General features: G+C 36.9%; 1 protein-coding gene and 1 long non-coding RNA gene across 6 annotated transcripts in view; one reads left to right on the top strand and one right to left on the bottom strand.

The window, feature by feature from the left end:
* Positions 1 to 4,591, bottom strand: part of LOC123646314 — a 128,536-nt gene extending 123,945 nt beyond the window's left edge. Inside the window, exons 1-2 of the long non-coding RNA XR_006737867.1 lie at positions 4,435 to 4,591; positions 2,922 to 3,026 (exon numbers count right to left, since the gene is read on the bottom strand). This is a non-coding gene — a long non-coding RNA (uncharacterized LOC123646314). The remainder of the gene's footprint in view (positions 1 to 2,921; positions 3,027 to 4,434) is intronic.
* Positions 4,592 to 4,614: 23 nt separating this feature from the next.
* STX17 (syntaxin 17) overlaps positions 4,615 to 15,444 on the top strand; it is a 49,357-nt gene continuing 38,527 nt past the window's right edge. The window contains exons 1-2 of one of the 5 annotated variants that reach the window (XM_045563142.1): positions 4,615 to 4,682; positions 13,138 to 13,323. In XM_045563142.1, coding sequence (XP_045419098.1) covers positions 13,201 to 13,323 — 123 coding nt within the window. In that variant the 5' untranslated portion in view covers positions 4,615 to 4,682; positions 13,138 to 13,200. Of the gene's footprint in view, positions 4,683 to 4,727; positions 5,065 to 5,499; positions 5,573 to 6,803; positions 6,844 to 12,272; positions 12,293 to 13,137; positions 13,324 to 15,444 lie in introns of those variants that run through there. The other 4 variants (XM_045563143.1, XM_045563145.1, XM_045563144.1 and 1 more) reach the window with 4 other exon arrangements.

Genomic DNA, 15,444 nt, shown 5'->3' with positions numbered 1-15,444 from the left:
GCCCTGTCTCAAAAAAAAAAAAAAGGAATTTCTAGCTATTTGTTTTCTTTTTTATTGAGGTAAACTTATACAAAGTACACAAATCTTAAGTGTACAGCTTGATGAATTTTCACATATGTAATCACACCAGATCAATATATAGAATATTTACAGCTCCTCAGAAAGCACCCTATGTTAATCTCATCCCAAAGATAACTACTATTATCACTTTATTTTTAACTTTTCCCAGTCTCAGTTGACAAGATGGCTAGAATGATAGAATGCACAAAGAAATAGAACACATTCAGAACGGCAGTAGACATTTTGATAATTCATGGATAGAAAAAGAATCTAGAGAGAAGGCAATGGCTTTAAAAATTTTTTTGAACATTACCTACAGTAGAAAAATGACTTTTTAAAAAATTTCATGACCTAAGACTTACATATATTCACCCCTCCACACTTACAAATGGGATCTCTGAGTAGTATGGCTTCCTCTGATTTGCTAATCTATAGAGTGAAGAACATGGGGCTATGGACTCAATGTTTCTTGCCTCCTCTCCTCGCCAAATTCTTACATTAAAATCCTAGCGCCTAATGTTATCGTATTAGGAGGTGGGTCTTTGGGAAGTAATTAGGTCTTGAGAGTGTAGCCTTCAAGAGTGGGATTACTACCTTTATAAAACAGACCACAGAGAGAGCTCTCTAGCCCTCTTTCCACTGTGTGAAGTTACGACAGGAAGCTGGCAGTCTGCAACCTGGAAGAAAGGCCTCACCAGAACCCAACCATGCTGGAACCCTGATCTTAGACTTCCAGCCCCCAAAACTGTGAGAAATAAATTTTTCTTGTTTGAGCCACCAAGTCCATGGTATTCTATTAGAGAAGCCCAAACTGACTAAGACATGGCCACCAACAGCTCGGCTGTCGGCATCTTCTCTGTTCAAGAAACCAGCTAGACTGAAGCTAGAATCTTACTCCCAAACTCAAATTCCTGGGAACGGTATTTTATTGTTCCAGCTGGAGTCGGGTGTCTGCTCTAGATCAATTCACTATGGTCAAGGACGTGGGTTCATGCTCATATGAAATAGCTGCCAGAGGCTCCTAACTGGTAGCATTCAGATCTGGAAGGAGAAACAGTTCTCAGAAAAGGAATGGGCTGGGAGGATAACTTCTTAGATCCATACTAGTGTGCCAAAGTTGAATTTCATCTCAGTTTTTCCATATACTTGTTTATACTATTAATATTAATAGAAAAATGATTTAATTCATGTAGTGAACATATATTGTTTTCCTAGTATGTTCCAGGAACTAGGTTCTAAGTAAATATTAGCATATACCTTTCCTCAAGAAACTTAGAATCTAGTGGGGAGACAGAGAAGAAGATCAGAAAGTCTAAGTATGATAAGGACTGTTATAGAGATAAACACAGATTGCTACAGAAGCATATAAGGGGGCTTTAAATTGACAGGATGGAGAAAGCTTCCTAGAGGAGATGACTTTTAAGTTGAGTCCTAAAGAATAAATAGTAATTCCTTTACGCTGGGGCAGAAGAAAGCAGGAAAAATGGCATTCCAAGAAGAGAAAGTAAAAGTTGCTAAATCAATTGGGATTTTAACAAAATGTTTTATTATAGAAATCATAATGGGATTTAGGGATTTTGCTAAATCTTTAAATTAGTTTGAGAAATTGATAATTTTGCAATATTGAGTTTTCTTTTCAGGAAAAAATAGTGTATTATTTTTCCACATGTTCAAGTCTTCATGTCCTTTATGGAAATATAGAGATGAAGTTAAAAGCACAAATACTGTTTTTAGAAAAGATTTGAGTCCTACTCCTGTCATTCAGTATATGAGACCTTGACCTTCCTTGGGCAAGTTACTCTCTAAATCTCAATTTCCTAGTCTGTAAAATGGGGATGATTATATTATCTAATTTTGAGGTTGATGGTGGGATCAAATGACATATTATATGTAAAGTGCTAGCCAAGTGCTTAGCACATTGCATACATTCAGTAGAAAGCTAATTTTCCTCCTTCCTTTTCAACAGCTTTATTCAGTTATAATCGCTTTATAATAAATGCTTACACACATAATTAAAGTGTACAGTTTGCAAGTTTTGAGATGCATATACATCCATGTAACTAGCACCACAATCAAGATAATGAACATTCCTATCACCCCCAGAGTTTCCTCATGTCTCTTTGTAATCCCTCCCTCTGTCCCAACTCCCCATCTACCTATTACTCTCAATTTTTCATAGGTCCTATAATTCTTTATAAACACCAACTTGATTTTGTTAGTTTTGAACGTGATCTTTTCTCCCATTACATTTTTAAATCGCTGATTATTGTTTAGGAAAACCATTTCTCTGGCCACCTTATTGAACTTGTTTTATTACTATGGGTTCTTTAAGAAAGCAATCCATCATAATACCTGAAAAGATTTTTTTGTTTGTTTTCATTCTTTTATATACAAACACACACACACACACACACACACACACACACACTCTGTTTTGTTTAGCCTTAATGCATTCAGTTAGGATCTCAGGAAAATGTTGGCTAATAGTATAATGGTAGGCCTGCCCCTAACAACCTGCCCAGGGTACAAATAGAGGTCCACATACCATATGTCTAAATATTTAAAGATTATAAATCAAGCTAACCAACTATTGGATTAAAAGTTTTATCCGCTACCTTGACACATCTAGCTTATAGCAACCTAGAAGGCCAGGTTCAAATTTAGAATCCTTGAGTACCACACCTCCCTATTACACTTGAGGTAGCTTTTTCAGAACCATATAGAGCACCCTTGACATAAGTGGCTGCATCCTTAGAAAAAAACTCCATCTTAAAAGGCATCATGCCAACAGATATTTACAGACTGCACGTAAATGGAAAAAGGCATAACCTTTTACTATCAGTCCCCACCACACCACTTACAGGCCAAAAAAGGAACAGGGCTTCTCCAGCGGGTGCACTCCTTTCCATAGTGGCTGCCTTGCTGTCCCTCATGATAAGCAACTAGGCATCTGCTGCCTGAAGGCCCTGCCAAAATCAAAGAGTTTTTTTTGCAAGACGCTGGCAGCTTCATTGACGATCCACCAGATCAGCCCAGGACATTCTTCTTGTCTATGTTGCTTTCCTGGTACTGGTTCATTAACCCCCTTTTGAATCTTTTTTCTCTTGATGTTAAATGTTACTTTGTTTAATGTGGAAATTTTAATCGATAAAATTTATATATTAAGTATACTGCTATGTATAGTTTGCAATAATGACTGACTTGTGGAGTAGCTTAAGCCTGTGTGTTAGCAGCTCTGAGTACCCAGTGAATGGACAGTACTAAGGAGAATTGCCTCCTTAGGAACTTCACACAACTTGTGGCTTTTGTGATTGAAAGAGCATCAATAAAAGTCTGACATTGTTGAAAGACAAATGTGCTTGGACCTGATTATCTCTGACCTTGCACTTACAAGAACTTAACACAAAGGTCCTTTACTTCAAAAGATGTTATTTAACTGACCCTTGCCTAAAAGACGTTTTCCCATGGTATTGCCTAATGCTTTAATTTTTCTCCTTAGAATTAAAATTTGATAAACACTTCATGCCTAATGCTAATTGTAAAACAAACATTAGCATCCTTTATATCCCCCAAGAAAATCCAAATTGCTTAGTAGATTTTGTGCTTTATTTCTTAGGTTCTACCGGCCCCTGATCTTCCCTGGTCCACAATTTCTACCTCCACTCCCACTCCACTAGGCCCTAAGAACTGAGTTTTCTTAGCTGTGGCTGAGGACAAAACCATTAGTGGATACATGCTAAGCAAGTCATCTGGATATTCACAGATGCATATAAAAAAAGGTTTGAGTCTGGAAGTTAGGCCATCCAGAGAGAAGGACCTGTGACCTGGAAGGGCTTCAAAGCCAGCCACCTGCTTGTTCACGTGGTAGCTGGTCTAACTGGAATAACTTGGGAAGGAAATTTGAAAACTCAATTGAGTTCCAGCTCTGTCTCAAACTGACTGAACTGGAGTGAGTCACTCAAAACTCTTTGTAGAGCCTCAAAGTCATTACTTATAAAATTTGGATAAGGACATTTGCCTTAAGCACTCCACCAGTTTTTGGAGGAAATCACAATTTGTCTGAGCTTCAATTTCTGTGCGCCTGTTGCAGCTAAGATAACCAAAAATATCTGTATACCCCCGTAATACTTTGAAATTAAAAAAAAAAATAGCACTCTCGCCCTGTCCACCTCAGAGGGCTTTTGGAGGCGGAAGGAGGGTGGAGGGGAGAAGACACCACCTTTCTGAACTTCAGTTTCAACACAAATAAACTGCTAAGAACACACGACCAGGCCGTCAATAAAATTTAGGAAGAGCTGAGGAAAATGAACAGGAAAACTGCAAACTGCAGAGGGCTAAACAAATGTGAATTGTCTTAAAACACAACACACATACCTAAAAAAGCACTTGTGCTTCTCTTTCCTACTGGCTCCAGTGTCGCAACCCCACCACGTAAATCAAGAGCAAGATGAGCGGTCCCGAGCAGCGCCGGGACACGCACGGACCCGCGCGCCCACCGCCCTCCCGGGGGGCCTTGCGGGGCGGGAGGGTGCGGGGCCCGGCCCGGCCCTCGCGACGCCCCGCCCCGCCGCGCCTGCGCCTGCGCCGTGCGCACAGACCGGCCTCGAGCTCCCCGGCGGGAGGTAAGGGGCTCTCGAGAGGCCGCTGTAGGGGCGTCGGGTCCTGTCAGGCTCCGCGGGCCCGGGCCCGGCCCCGACCCGGTGCGCGGGCGAGGCGCTGGGCGGGAAGCGGGGCATGAGGTCAGAAGTGAGAGCGCCATGGGGGCTCCTCTCGGCTTTCAGAAGTGGCGGAGCCTCACTCGGTTTCGTTTTGGGAAGAGCTGTTCGAAGCTGGTATAGGGAGGCCTCGGACGGCGCGAGCGGGCTGGCCTCCCGAGGTCGCGGGGTGAAAAAGTTTCCCGCCCCTGCCTTGCCTCTGACGCACTGAGGGCCCCAGGTCGTCAGGGTCGCCGGCGTCTGGGTCCCGGCACGGGCCCGCGCATCCGTTCGCTGTTAGGGGCGTTTGGTATGTGGGGTCCAGGTGTGCGGTGGGTGACACTGCGAGGGATGACGCGACGCTTGCGGGTCGTGAGGGGAGGACAGGGATTGAGAGGTCGGAGCCCCCTGTCAGCCAGCCCAGGAGGTGGGTCGCAGGAGATCCCACACCTGGCTCCCTCCTTTTAGGCGTCCGAGTCTCAGAGAAGAGACCGTGCGGTGGGACCAAGGGCCTTGACTTTTCTCTCCCGATTCTGTACCTCTTCCACAAGTCAGAAACACAAAGCGACGCGCCCAAACTTGGGATCTCTGGGCTGATGGAAGGTGTTCATCACTTTTGGAGGGTGGGGTTGCCAGCGATTTGGGACTTTTTCTTGGAAATGGGGGGCATTTCACTTATAAATTACCTCTTAAATAATTTAGTTAACCTCACAGTAATTTTTCCTCCTCAGAAACAGTATTATGGTCCTCATTCTCATACTGTAAGCACTAAATGATAAAGTTTGTAAAGCACCTGGCACCCTGCAAGTATTGATGCAGTGAGTATATGACTGTAGTTATTTGACTTCTAAATGTTTCTACCTGTCTTATGTGAAACATCTTCTTATACATTTAAAAAAAACCCTTTTTATTTTGAAATAATTTTACAGTTACACAAAAGTTTGAAAAGTAATACAGAGTTCCCTGTAGTTTCCCTTAATGATAACATTTTATGTACCATAGTACAATTATCAAAAGCAAGAAACTTTTTTCAAGCCAAACAAGTTATAGAAGCAAAAAATGAATATTAGTACAATACTATTAACTGACCCACAGACTTTATTCAGTTTTCATCATTTTCTACAGTAATGTCCTTTTTCTGTTCCAGGATCCAATCTAAGACCCCACATTGCAGTTGGTTGTCTGGGCTCCTTCATCTCCTCCAATCTGTGACAGTTCCTCAGTTTTTTCCTGTCTTTCATAATCTTTACCCTTTGGAAGAGTCCTGGCCAATTATTTTGTAGAGTGTCCCTCATATGGGTTTGTTCAATGTTTTCTCAAGATTAGATTAAGATGATGCATTTTTCTCAAGAATATCATAAAAGTGTATGTTATATGCCCTTCTCAGTTCATTATGTCAGGGTATATGATATTACTGCTTGTGACGTTAATCTTGATCACTTGGTAAGATGGTGTCTGGTGGGATCCTCCAATGTAAAGGTACTATTTTTCTCCTTATAATTGATTGATATCTTGGGGGAAAACTTTTAAACTATGCATACTTTCTGTCTCTCCTCTTGCTAAATTTAGCATCCATTGGTGGATCTTACCTTTAGTAAATATTACTGTGGTGTTCTAATGGTGATTTTCTATTTCCCTCATTTCTTCTTTATTATAATTGAAATCCTTCTGTAAGGATGAGCTGTCCTTTTTCCCTATTTGTTTATTTGTATTCAGTTATTTATTTGTATCAGTATGGATTCAGATACTTATTTTTCTATTGGTTATTATCTTATGCTTGTGTTATTTATTTTATGTCTCAAATTATTCCAGCTTTGACCATTGGGAGTTTTTTCAGGTTGCTTCCTGTACCCTTTCAACATGCGCTTATCCTTTTTTGAGTATTTTCTTATTTTCTGGCTCCATAAAATGCTCCAGGCTCATCATGTTTTCCCTACCTCAGCCCTGGAATCAAACACTTCTCCTGGGACCCTTAGTTTCTTTTGTTTGAGAATGGTATTTAAACACCTGTGCTCTAGGTACATGCATTTCTACTGGGGTGTCATTGCTTCTAGTGCCTCACAGAAGACAGCAGTGCATACACAAAGAGGTATATTTCTGTATTATCTATCTGTATATTTTTTTAAAAAACAAAAGTTCATCCCAATACTTCTGCTTCCAGTCTAATACCACAGGATTCATTCTAGTTTTGTCCCTTGTTTGTAACTTTCTCTGATGGTGAGAAATCCGGCTCTCACATTGTACAAAATATTTCCTTATTAGTTCAGTGCTAATCTACACGTAAAGTAATTTCAGCATTTCTAAACTTTACCCCTCTGCAAAACAAATTTACTAAATACAGTATTTAGTACAGTATTTAGTCAAAATATTATTTTCTAGTTACTTAGATTATTTTCTTCCCCACTTCTTTCAGTGTGTTTATGCTATTCATTTATAATACAGTAAATTTTATTTTTTATTGTTTATATTCCATTTTGGGTTTCCAGCCCATCCTGTTGTTTTTAAATTTATATACAGTAAAATGCACTCTTTGTGGTACAGTTCTATGGGTTTTGACAAATGCATGTAGAGCAATTCCATCACTCCAAATATCTCATTATACTTTTCTTAAATAACATAACAACTTACAGGAGTTTGAGGAATTAGGCATTTTTATGTATTTTGTCTTGCCTTTTTTGCATGCATATTTTACATAGTTGAGATGTTAGTGTAAATGCGTTTTTATCCTTGTGTTTTAATCATATAAGAAATATGTTCCAATTTTATGACTGAAAAATCAAGAAATGCTAAAATATACTTTCACTTATTATTCAATCACACTTCTAAGTCACATTTTTTGTATATTGAATTAGGACCTTCCCATAGCAGCTTATAAACATTCAAGCTATTTTATGATCAGATCCACTGCTAGACAACTTTCAGTTTCAGTAACATCATGATGTATGCAATCATTTGAATGTTGTTGTGTTCTTTGTTTTATATAGGCATTTTATTATAATTTTGTAAAAATAGAAAATAGTAGAGAGAAGAAACAATAGTAGCTAGAAAGACACCAAGAGTTGGAAAGGTCACTTGAGAAGTTCTTGGGGCAGAATGTCTTCCCTGAGAGATGGCCCTTGTTGAGGCAGCAGATATTCCTTGTATACACAAAGCTAAGAGACAGGGTCATATATAACTCTGATCTGGAAATATTACTTTTGGAACTCAAGAAAGAAAGCTGCTATAATAGATTAGGGGAATAGTGAAAACAAGGCAAATATTCCATAATTAGGGATTGGTAAATTCATTACAAACTGATTAGTGGAAGAGAAAGCAGAATCATTTGAGTTGTATCTCAAATGGTAAATGAATGATACATAGTTAGAGACAGATGGATGTAAAAATGCATCTAGACAGAGAGTATCATTGCAAAGCCTGAAGTGGAGATTGAGAGATAATGGTTGGGTAGGCTGGATGGATTTACTTATACATGTTATATTTTCCTGTTCAAGTAATAGGTAACTATTGGAAGTTTTTGTTCAACGTAGGAACATGTTGCAATTAGTGTTTTAGATATATTACTTGGTGATAACTATGGGGAAAAATTGGAGAGGGGAGGAGTCTACAGGCAGACCTGTTACAGCTCTGTTGCCATGTGCTATGCACATTGTACCATTTGACTAGAGTGAGAGGATTAGAAATGGTGAAGAAGGGACGTGTGAAATATTTCAATTCAGGCAGCATCTATTGAGCATATTGAGCAACAAGTATGTTCAAAAAAATTTTGATAGGAATTATGGTAGATATAAAGTTATCTCCCTATAGTATATGATCTACATAATAGAAGAAAACACAAGAGGCAATGTGATAAACTGGGAAATGTTAATGTTAGACCAGTAATATGTTTAACATTTAATAGACTCCTATGAGTTAATAAGAAAAAGACATCCCATGTAGTAAAACAGCAGCATGACATGAACAGGCAATTCATGAAAGAAGAAATGCAAATGGCTAATCAATCTCATAAGTAATTTAAGGAATGCAAAATAAAACAATATTAAGATTTTTTTTACTAATTAAGTGTCTAAGAAGAATCATAATACTAAGTAAATTTCTTGGAATATAGATAAATGGACATTGTGATATGCTGCTGGTAGGGATATAATAGGCATAACCTTTTGTGGGACATTTGGCAATATATGTATAAAACCTTTAAAAATCTGTCTACCTAATAATTATATTTCTAGATATTTATTTTTTTAACACATCAACTGCCATATGAGTTGTATTTAACTCACACTAGTTTTGAGCCTGATGCCTCATGAAGTATATGGAACTCACACGTCTCTTTACCTTGGGAGCCACATGAACTATTTTTCAAGTTGCACATAACTCACATACAGAAAACAATAAAAAAACAAATTTTTTATTAAATTAGAACATTGTTTTGTTTTCCAAGTTTTTATTCTATTTTTGTAATAAACACTGTGGCCCCAAGGAAAAATTTTTTTCTAGTGTAGCAGTCAATGTGTTAAACTGATAAACAATAATTGTACTTATTTGTGGGGTACATGTGATATTTTGATATATGCATACAATGTATAATGATCAAACTAGGGTATTTAGGATATCCATCACCTCAAACATATATCCATTCTTTACATTGGGAACATTTCAAATCTTCTAGCTATTTTGAAATACATAACAAATTATTGTTAACGATACCATCACCCTACTGTGCTATTGAATACTAGAACTTATTCCTTTTATCCAACTGTATTTTTGTACCCATTAACCAACCTTTCTTCATCCCCTCTGCACCCTTCTCAGTCTCTGATAACCATCACTCCACTCTATCCCCATGAGATCAACTTTTTTAGCTCCCATGTATGAGTGAGAACATGTGAAGTTTGTCTTTATGTGCCTGGCTTATTTCACTTAACATAATGTCCTCCAGTTCAATCCATGTTGCCTCTAATGACAGGATTTCATTCTTTTTTATGGCTGAATGATATTCCATATTTTCTTTATCCATTCATCTGTTGATGGAGTGATTCCATATCCTGGCTATTGTGAATAGCGCTGCAATAAACATGGGGGTGCATATATCTCTTCAATATACTGATTTCCTTTCCTCTGGACAAATACCTTAGTAGTGGGATTGCTGGATCCTATGGAAGTTCTATTTTTAGTTTTTTGAGAAACCTCCATGCTGTTTTTCATAATGGCTTTACTAATTTACATTCCCACCAATAGCATGTAATATTTCTCTTTTCTCCATTTCCTCACCAGCATTTGTTTTTTGTCTTTTGATATGCATTCTAACTGGGGTGAGATGATATTGTGATTTTGATTTGCATTTCTCTGATGATTAGTGATGTTGAACGTTTTTTCATATACCTGTTAGTCATTTGGATATCTTTTGAGAAATACCTATTCAGATTCTTTGCCCATTGTTTAATGAAATTATTTGGGGTTTTTGCTGTTGAGTTGTTTGAGCTTCTTGTATATTCTGGGTATTTTCCCCTTGTTGGATAAATAGTTTGCAAATATCTTCTCCCATTCTATGGGTTGTCTCTTCACTCTGTTGATTGTTTTAAAGAAATACTCATGGGTGGCAGTATGGGTTTATGTATAAGGAGGGTAATGACACTATAGTTTATAATAGTGGAAAATCAGAAACAACCTAAATAGCCAACAATAGATGATTAAATTATGAAGCATCTATGTAATTATAGAAAATTATTTACATGTAAACAGTTTTATTGTACTTAATCATTTATTCAAAATAAATCCTTTCTTTTCTTTGTTCTTCAATTCATTCATTTATTCTATCCAGTAACAGATTATTATATTCATTGCTCTTTGCCATTACACTCCTTTGGGTTTGTTTTCTTTATTGTTACAATATGCCTTTTAGTTGTTCTTTTAATGAGGAGGTTGGTAATAAACTCTCTCAGTCTTCATATGTCTGAAAATAATTATTTTGCCTTTAAGTGATAATTTACCTGGATATGTACCAACTCCCTCAGCACTTTGAAGATATTCCTGTCTTTTAATATCTTGCTTTGATGAAAAGTTTGCTGCTTTTGTTAGTTTATCTGTCTTTTATCTCTGGTTTGCTTTTTAAGATTTTTTTCTTTGTCTTTAATGTTCTACAATTTCCCTTCCATGTGTTTAGGAAATGTATTTTTTATTTATGCTACGTGGGGCTTATGTGCTTTTTCAATTTGAGTTTTTACATTTTAATTCTCAGCATATTCTCTTTGAACAATTCCTTCTCATCATTTTCTTTTTTTTTTCCTTATGGGACTCCTATTTGTTATTGAGTTTCTCATTTTATCCTTTATGTCCTTATCTTCATTTTTATACTTTCCATCTTTTTATCCCTCTGTGTTCTGAGTGATATCTTCCAATAAATAATTCCCTCTTCAGCTATGTAGTTTACTGTTGAACCCATCTTTTGAGATTTTCATTTCTTGAATTTTTACTTGGTTTATATTCAGATTGCCTTGTTATTGTTTCGTAATATTATCTAATTTTTAAAAAAGATTCATTCCTTCCTTTATATTTTTGGATATTTAAAAGAATACTTACTTTATATTTTTAAAGATTATTATCTCTAGTTCCTTGGGTATGAATTTTCCTGTTTTCTTGAATCTTTTGGCAATGAACTTCTCCATGTATCTCCAGTTCCATTCACTACTGCAGCTGTTTTACCCTATTTGGTTTTGGAGCCTGGAGATTTTCCTTTCTTGCTTTTGAGCTTGTATCAAACATAAAAACCAAGTTACTAGTGCATGAGTAGTTGAGGTAGTCTATATAACCAACACATCAAGATTTTCAGCTGTGAAAGAAAGGAGAGAAATCTTTAATGTTTTGGGGGTGATCTGAGACTCTCTTGAAAATAATGGACTTTATCCTCCAAAATAAAATACATTCATAATTTTTCATAGATTCAGGGACTCCATAAAATCTATATGCTATCTTTATGGACCCTGGGCTGAGACACCATAACCCAGTGGCATTAATATAGTCAATTTAATTTTTTTTTAAATATGGGAGAGGTTGTGGCTAATGAAATGGCATGAAAGCACGGGGTACAACAGTGTTTTTCAGGCTTGGTTAAGCAGTGAAGCCCATTATTCACGTAAGATCTGATAAGCTTCAATTTATAAAATAGATGTAAGTGCATTTTCTCCAGTTGAAGGAGAAATGGGGTCATGGAGCCTGCTCGCTTCCAGCCCCTCCCTTCTCCTACTCTTTCCTGAATGGCATTCCTTTGGACTTTCTGGAACACCGGTAGAAAACTGCCGGTGAATAGAAAGAGGGTTTGATTGTACTTTCAGGAAACCTGGGTTCTTATTCCAGCTCTGTCACTGGTTATTTGTTTTTTTGTTGTTTTTTTTTTTTTGAGACAGAGTCTCAGTCTGTTACTTGGGCTAGAGTGCCGTGGCGTCAGCCTAGCTCACAGCAACCTCAAACTCCTGGGCTCAAGCAATCCTTCTGCCTCTGCCTCCCAAGTAGCTGGGACTACAGGCATGCACCACCATGCCCGGGTAATTTTTTCTATATATTTTTTAGTTGTCTGGCTAATTTCTTTCTATTTTTTTAGTAGAGACGGGAGTCTCGCTCTTGCTCAGGCTGGTCTTGAACTCCTGAACTCAAACGATCAGCCCACCTCAGCCTCCGAGAGTGCTAGGATTACAGGCGTGAGCCACCAGGATCGGCCTGTCACTGGTTATTTGTATCAGTTGTAGACAATACTCATCACTTTGTGAAAAGGGAAGAGACAATTTAAAAGACATCAATGAGAAGAGTTGCATCTTATGTTATAATATACTTGAAGTATATCATTACATAGTTAAATTATGACATTAGAAGTGAAGTTCGATATAAGCAGAAATGTTAAGAATGAAATTTTTCCTTCCAGTTTTGCCATTTGATACTTCTTTTAAAAGGTTATTCAATGTCCAAGATATATCAGGAAATGAAAACTTGGATAGCATACTGCTAGGGTTTTTTTCCAAAAAGGTATTTCTCTATATAGAAATATGTATATGTTGATTTTATTTTATTCTCTTTATCTATAAATGTTTCTGAACATTCTAAAGTAAATATACATAGCTTTCCTAAAGGGAAGAAAATTTTTAAATAAATGGTTTCATAAAGACAAAACAAGTCACTCAAGTTCAGCATTAAGGTGAATACATATTTAGAATAAATTGTAAAACTACATAATTGTTGGCTTTTAAAAATAATAGAGTATGCCTGTATCAAAATATCATATGTATCCCATAAATATATACAGCTATTATGTACCTGTAATAATTCAAAATAAAAAAATTTTTTAAATAATGGAAACTGATGAAAAAACGTTCTTAAATAAATATTTCCCTTTTAGGTTTTTCTGTATGAGTGGAAAAGACAGCTGTTGCAAGTGGAAGTGACACAACATTTTTTTAGGATGTCTGAAGATGAAGAAAAAGTGAAATTACGCCGTCTTGAACCAGCTATCCAGAAATTCATTAAGATAGTAATCCCAACAGACCTGGAGAGGTTAAGAAAGCACCAGATAAATATTGAGAAGGTGAGCTTTTTCATTTTCCACCACAAGAAACAGTTACATAGTCTGATTTATATTTATTGTTCATTTCAGCTAAATTTAGAGCATTAGATAAGAGGCTTTGCTGAAACACCTAGCTTCTATTGATTTAACAACATTATTCATTTTTTTAAGCTAGTTTTTCTGTTCTGCAGAAATATATACCTCTCATATATTTCTTTTTCTAAGAAGGGATATAAGAATATTCTGTACCTTTGTAACTGCACATATTGAGGTTTTAGGCAGTTACTAATTAAGAAACAAATGGTTTGATAGTATACTATAATGTGAAGGGGGGAACTTTGGCTGATGTACCTGCCTTAATTTCATTCACCCCATGGCAAGGTTTTTGAACTTTGAGTGTGAGTCCTTTAGTAACTCCTGTTTTCTTCAGGTGTATATACATTAAAGAAGTAAATCATTGTGAGATATGAGGGGATTTCCTTACTTTACTGAATCTCTTTGAGGAAAGCCCACAATTGAGAAATACTGCCAGGTCAGTTGAGGAGGTAGTTGAGGTAGAGGAAAGATGAACTAATCTCAAGGACTATGGTAGGGATTGTAAAGAACCTGCACTGGCCAGGGTCCAGTAGAGTGGTTTTGGCATTTATGGGAACATCAAGTTTACTGAATACTGGGCATTGATTTGGCAGATTATTTTGTCTTATTTGCTGTGGGACGGGTCAGTGATATTTGTTCCTTAAAAAAATCTCCTTCAATACAAGTTTGTGTGGCCCTCCATTGATTTTTTTGGGGGGTAGGGGGGTAGGGGGAAGGTTAAGGGTGGAGTATGTGGTCATTAAGCCTTGCAATATAAACACCATTCACCCTCGACTGAGTAGCTTATATAAGTAAGAAAAGTATCAGCTTTTTCTCCCATAGGTACCATCTATCTTCCTAGTATTTAAGTCCTCTTAAAAAGTATAGAAAGTAAGTTCCAAGAATTTCAAAATGAAAATTTTAATGCAAATATAAAGGTCTCTGTAGAATTCAGGATTAGTATTTTATCATCCCTTGATTTCTTTCTTTTTCACCATATATATAAGCGTTAAGTAATGCTGTAACCTTTAAGGATAGAGACTGAGTTGTTTGATAAATGGGTTATTCTTGTCATGAATGGAAGAAAATTAAAGGGATGCATGCTTTGGTTAATGAGGGGGGCTGGTTCTTTTAGGCTATAACAATATAGAAATAGAATTGTTTACTTTTGATTGATCATCTCCTGGGAGGTTTGATAAGGTGGTTTCAAAGTCCTGAGCTCATATTGAAGTGCCTAGTTACAAAGAGGACAAGAATTTGGCAAATGAGTTGATTCTGAAAGGTAGAAACAGGTGGGCGATAGTCTGTTAAGGCCATTTCTTTTCTTTATTGTCCTACTTCACCTTTGAGGTTTGGCAATGTTTTAGATTTCCTTTTTCTTGTTCTACACAAAAGTGCTTGCTGTCAGTACCTTCAGATCCTACCCACATGTACCATCCAATCAGTCATCAATGGAAAAGCCAGGTGGGTGGGGATAGGAACGGGTATATTATTGATTTGATTAATTATGGTAGATGTCATAAGAAAATTATTACAGAGTTACATTGACCCCTTTCTGCCAGAACATTTTTCCTTTAGCTTTTTTGAAATTTTTATTTATTGTGAAGTTTTTAGACAGTATCAGAATAAGTATAATATAGGTGGTATTGTCTTAAACCAAGCAGTTAAACTCATACTGATCTATGTGTGAGATAGATGGATATCTATATATGTATATATTCAAGCATATTTTAATAGATGTGTTACAGCAATGTAAAAACATTTAAAAGCTGCAGGGCTTACTCTAGACAAAAGAGTTAAGAACTAAGTTTGGACTCCAGGTGTCTGACAGTGCTTCATTCTCAAAAAGGCATATTATTCTTAGGGAGAAGGTGTAGAAAGATAAAATATTTATTGTGCTAGACATCAGTCATCCAATATGAATTTAAGAGAAGAAACTCAGAGTAAAGGGAAATTGAAGGTAAGCCTTAGTGGAGTGATTCTGCAACATCTGAAAACAATGAAAGTAGTGTGCTGTGGACACCTGGGGCTGTATTCCATAGGTCCTTCAGCATTGCATTTTATTAC

Source organism: Lemur catta, chromosome 10, assembly GCF_020740605.2.
Source record: "Lemur catta isolate mLemCat1 chromosome 10, mLemCat1.pri, whole genome shotgun sequence".
In the NCBI taxonomy this organism is placed as follows: Eukaryota; Metazoa; Chordata; class Mammalia; order Primates; family Lemuridae; genus Lemur; species Lemur catta.
Note: the sequence above shows the minus strand (reverse complement) of the source record. Positions and strands in the feature narration are given on the sequence as shown.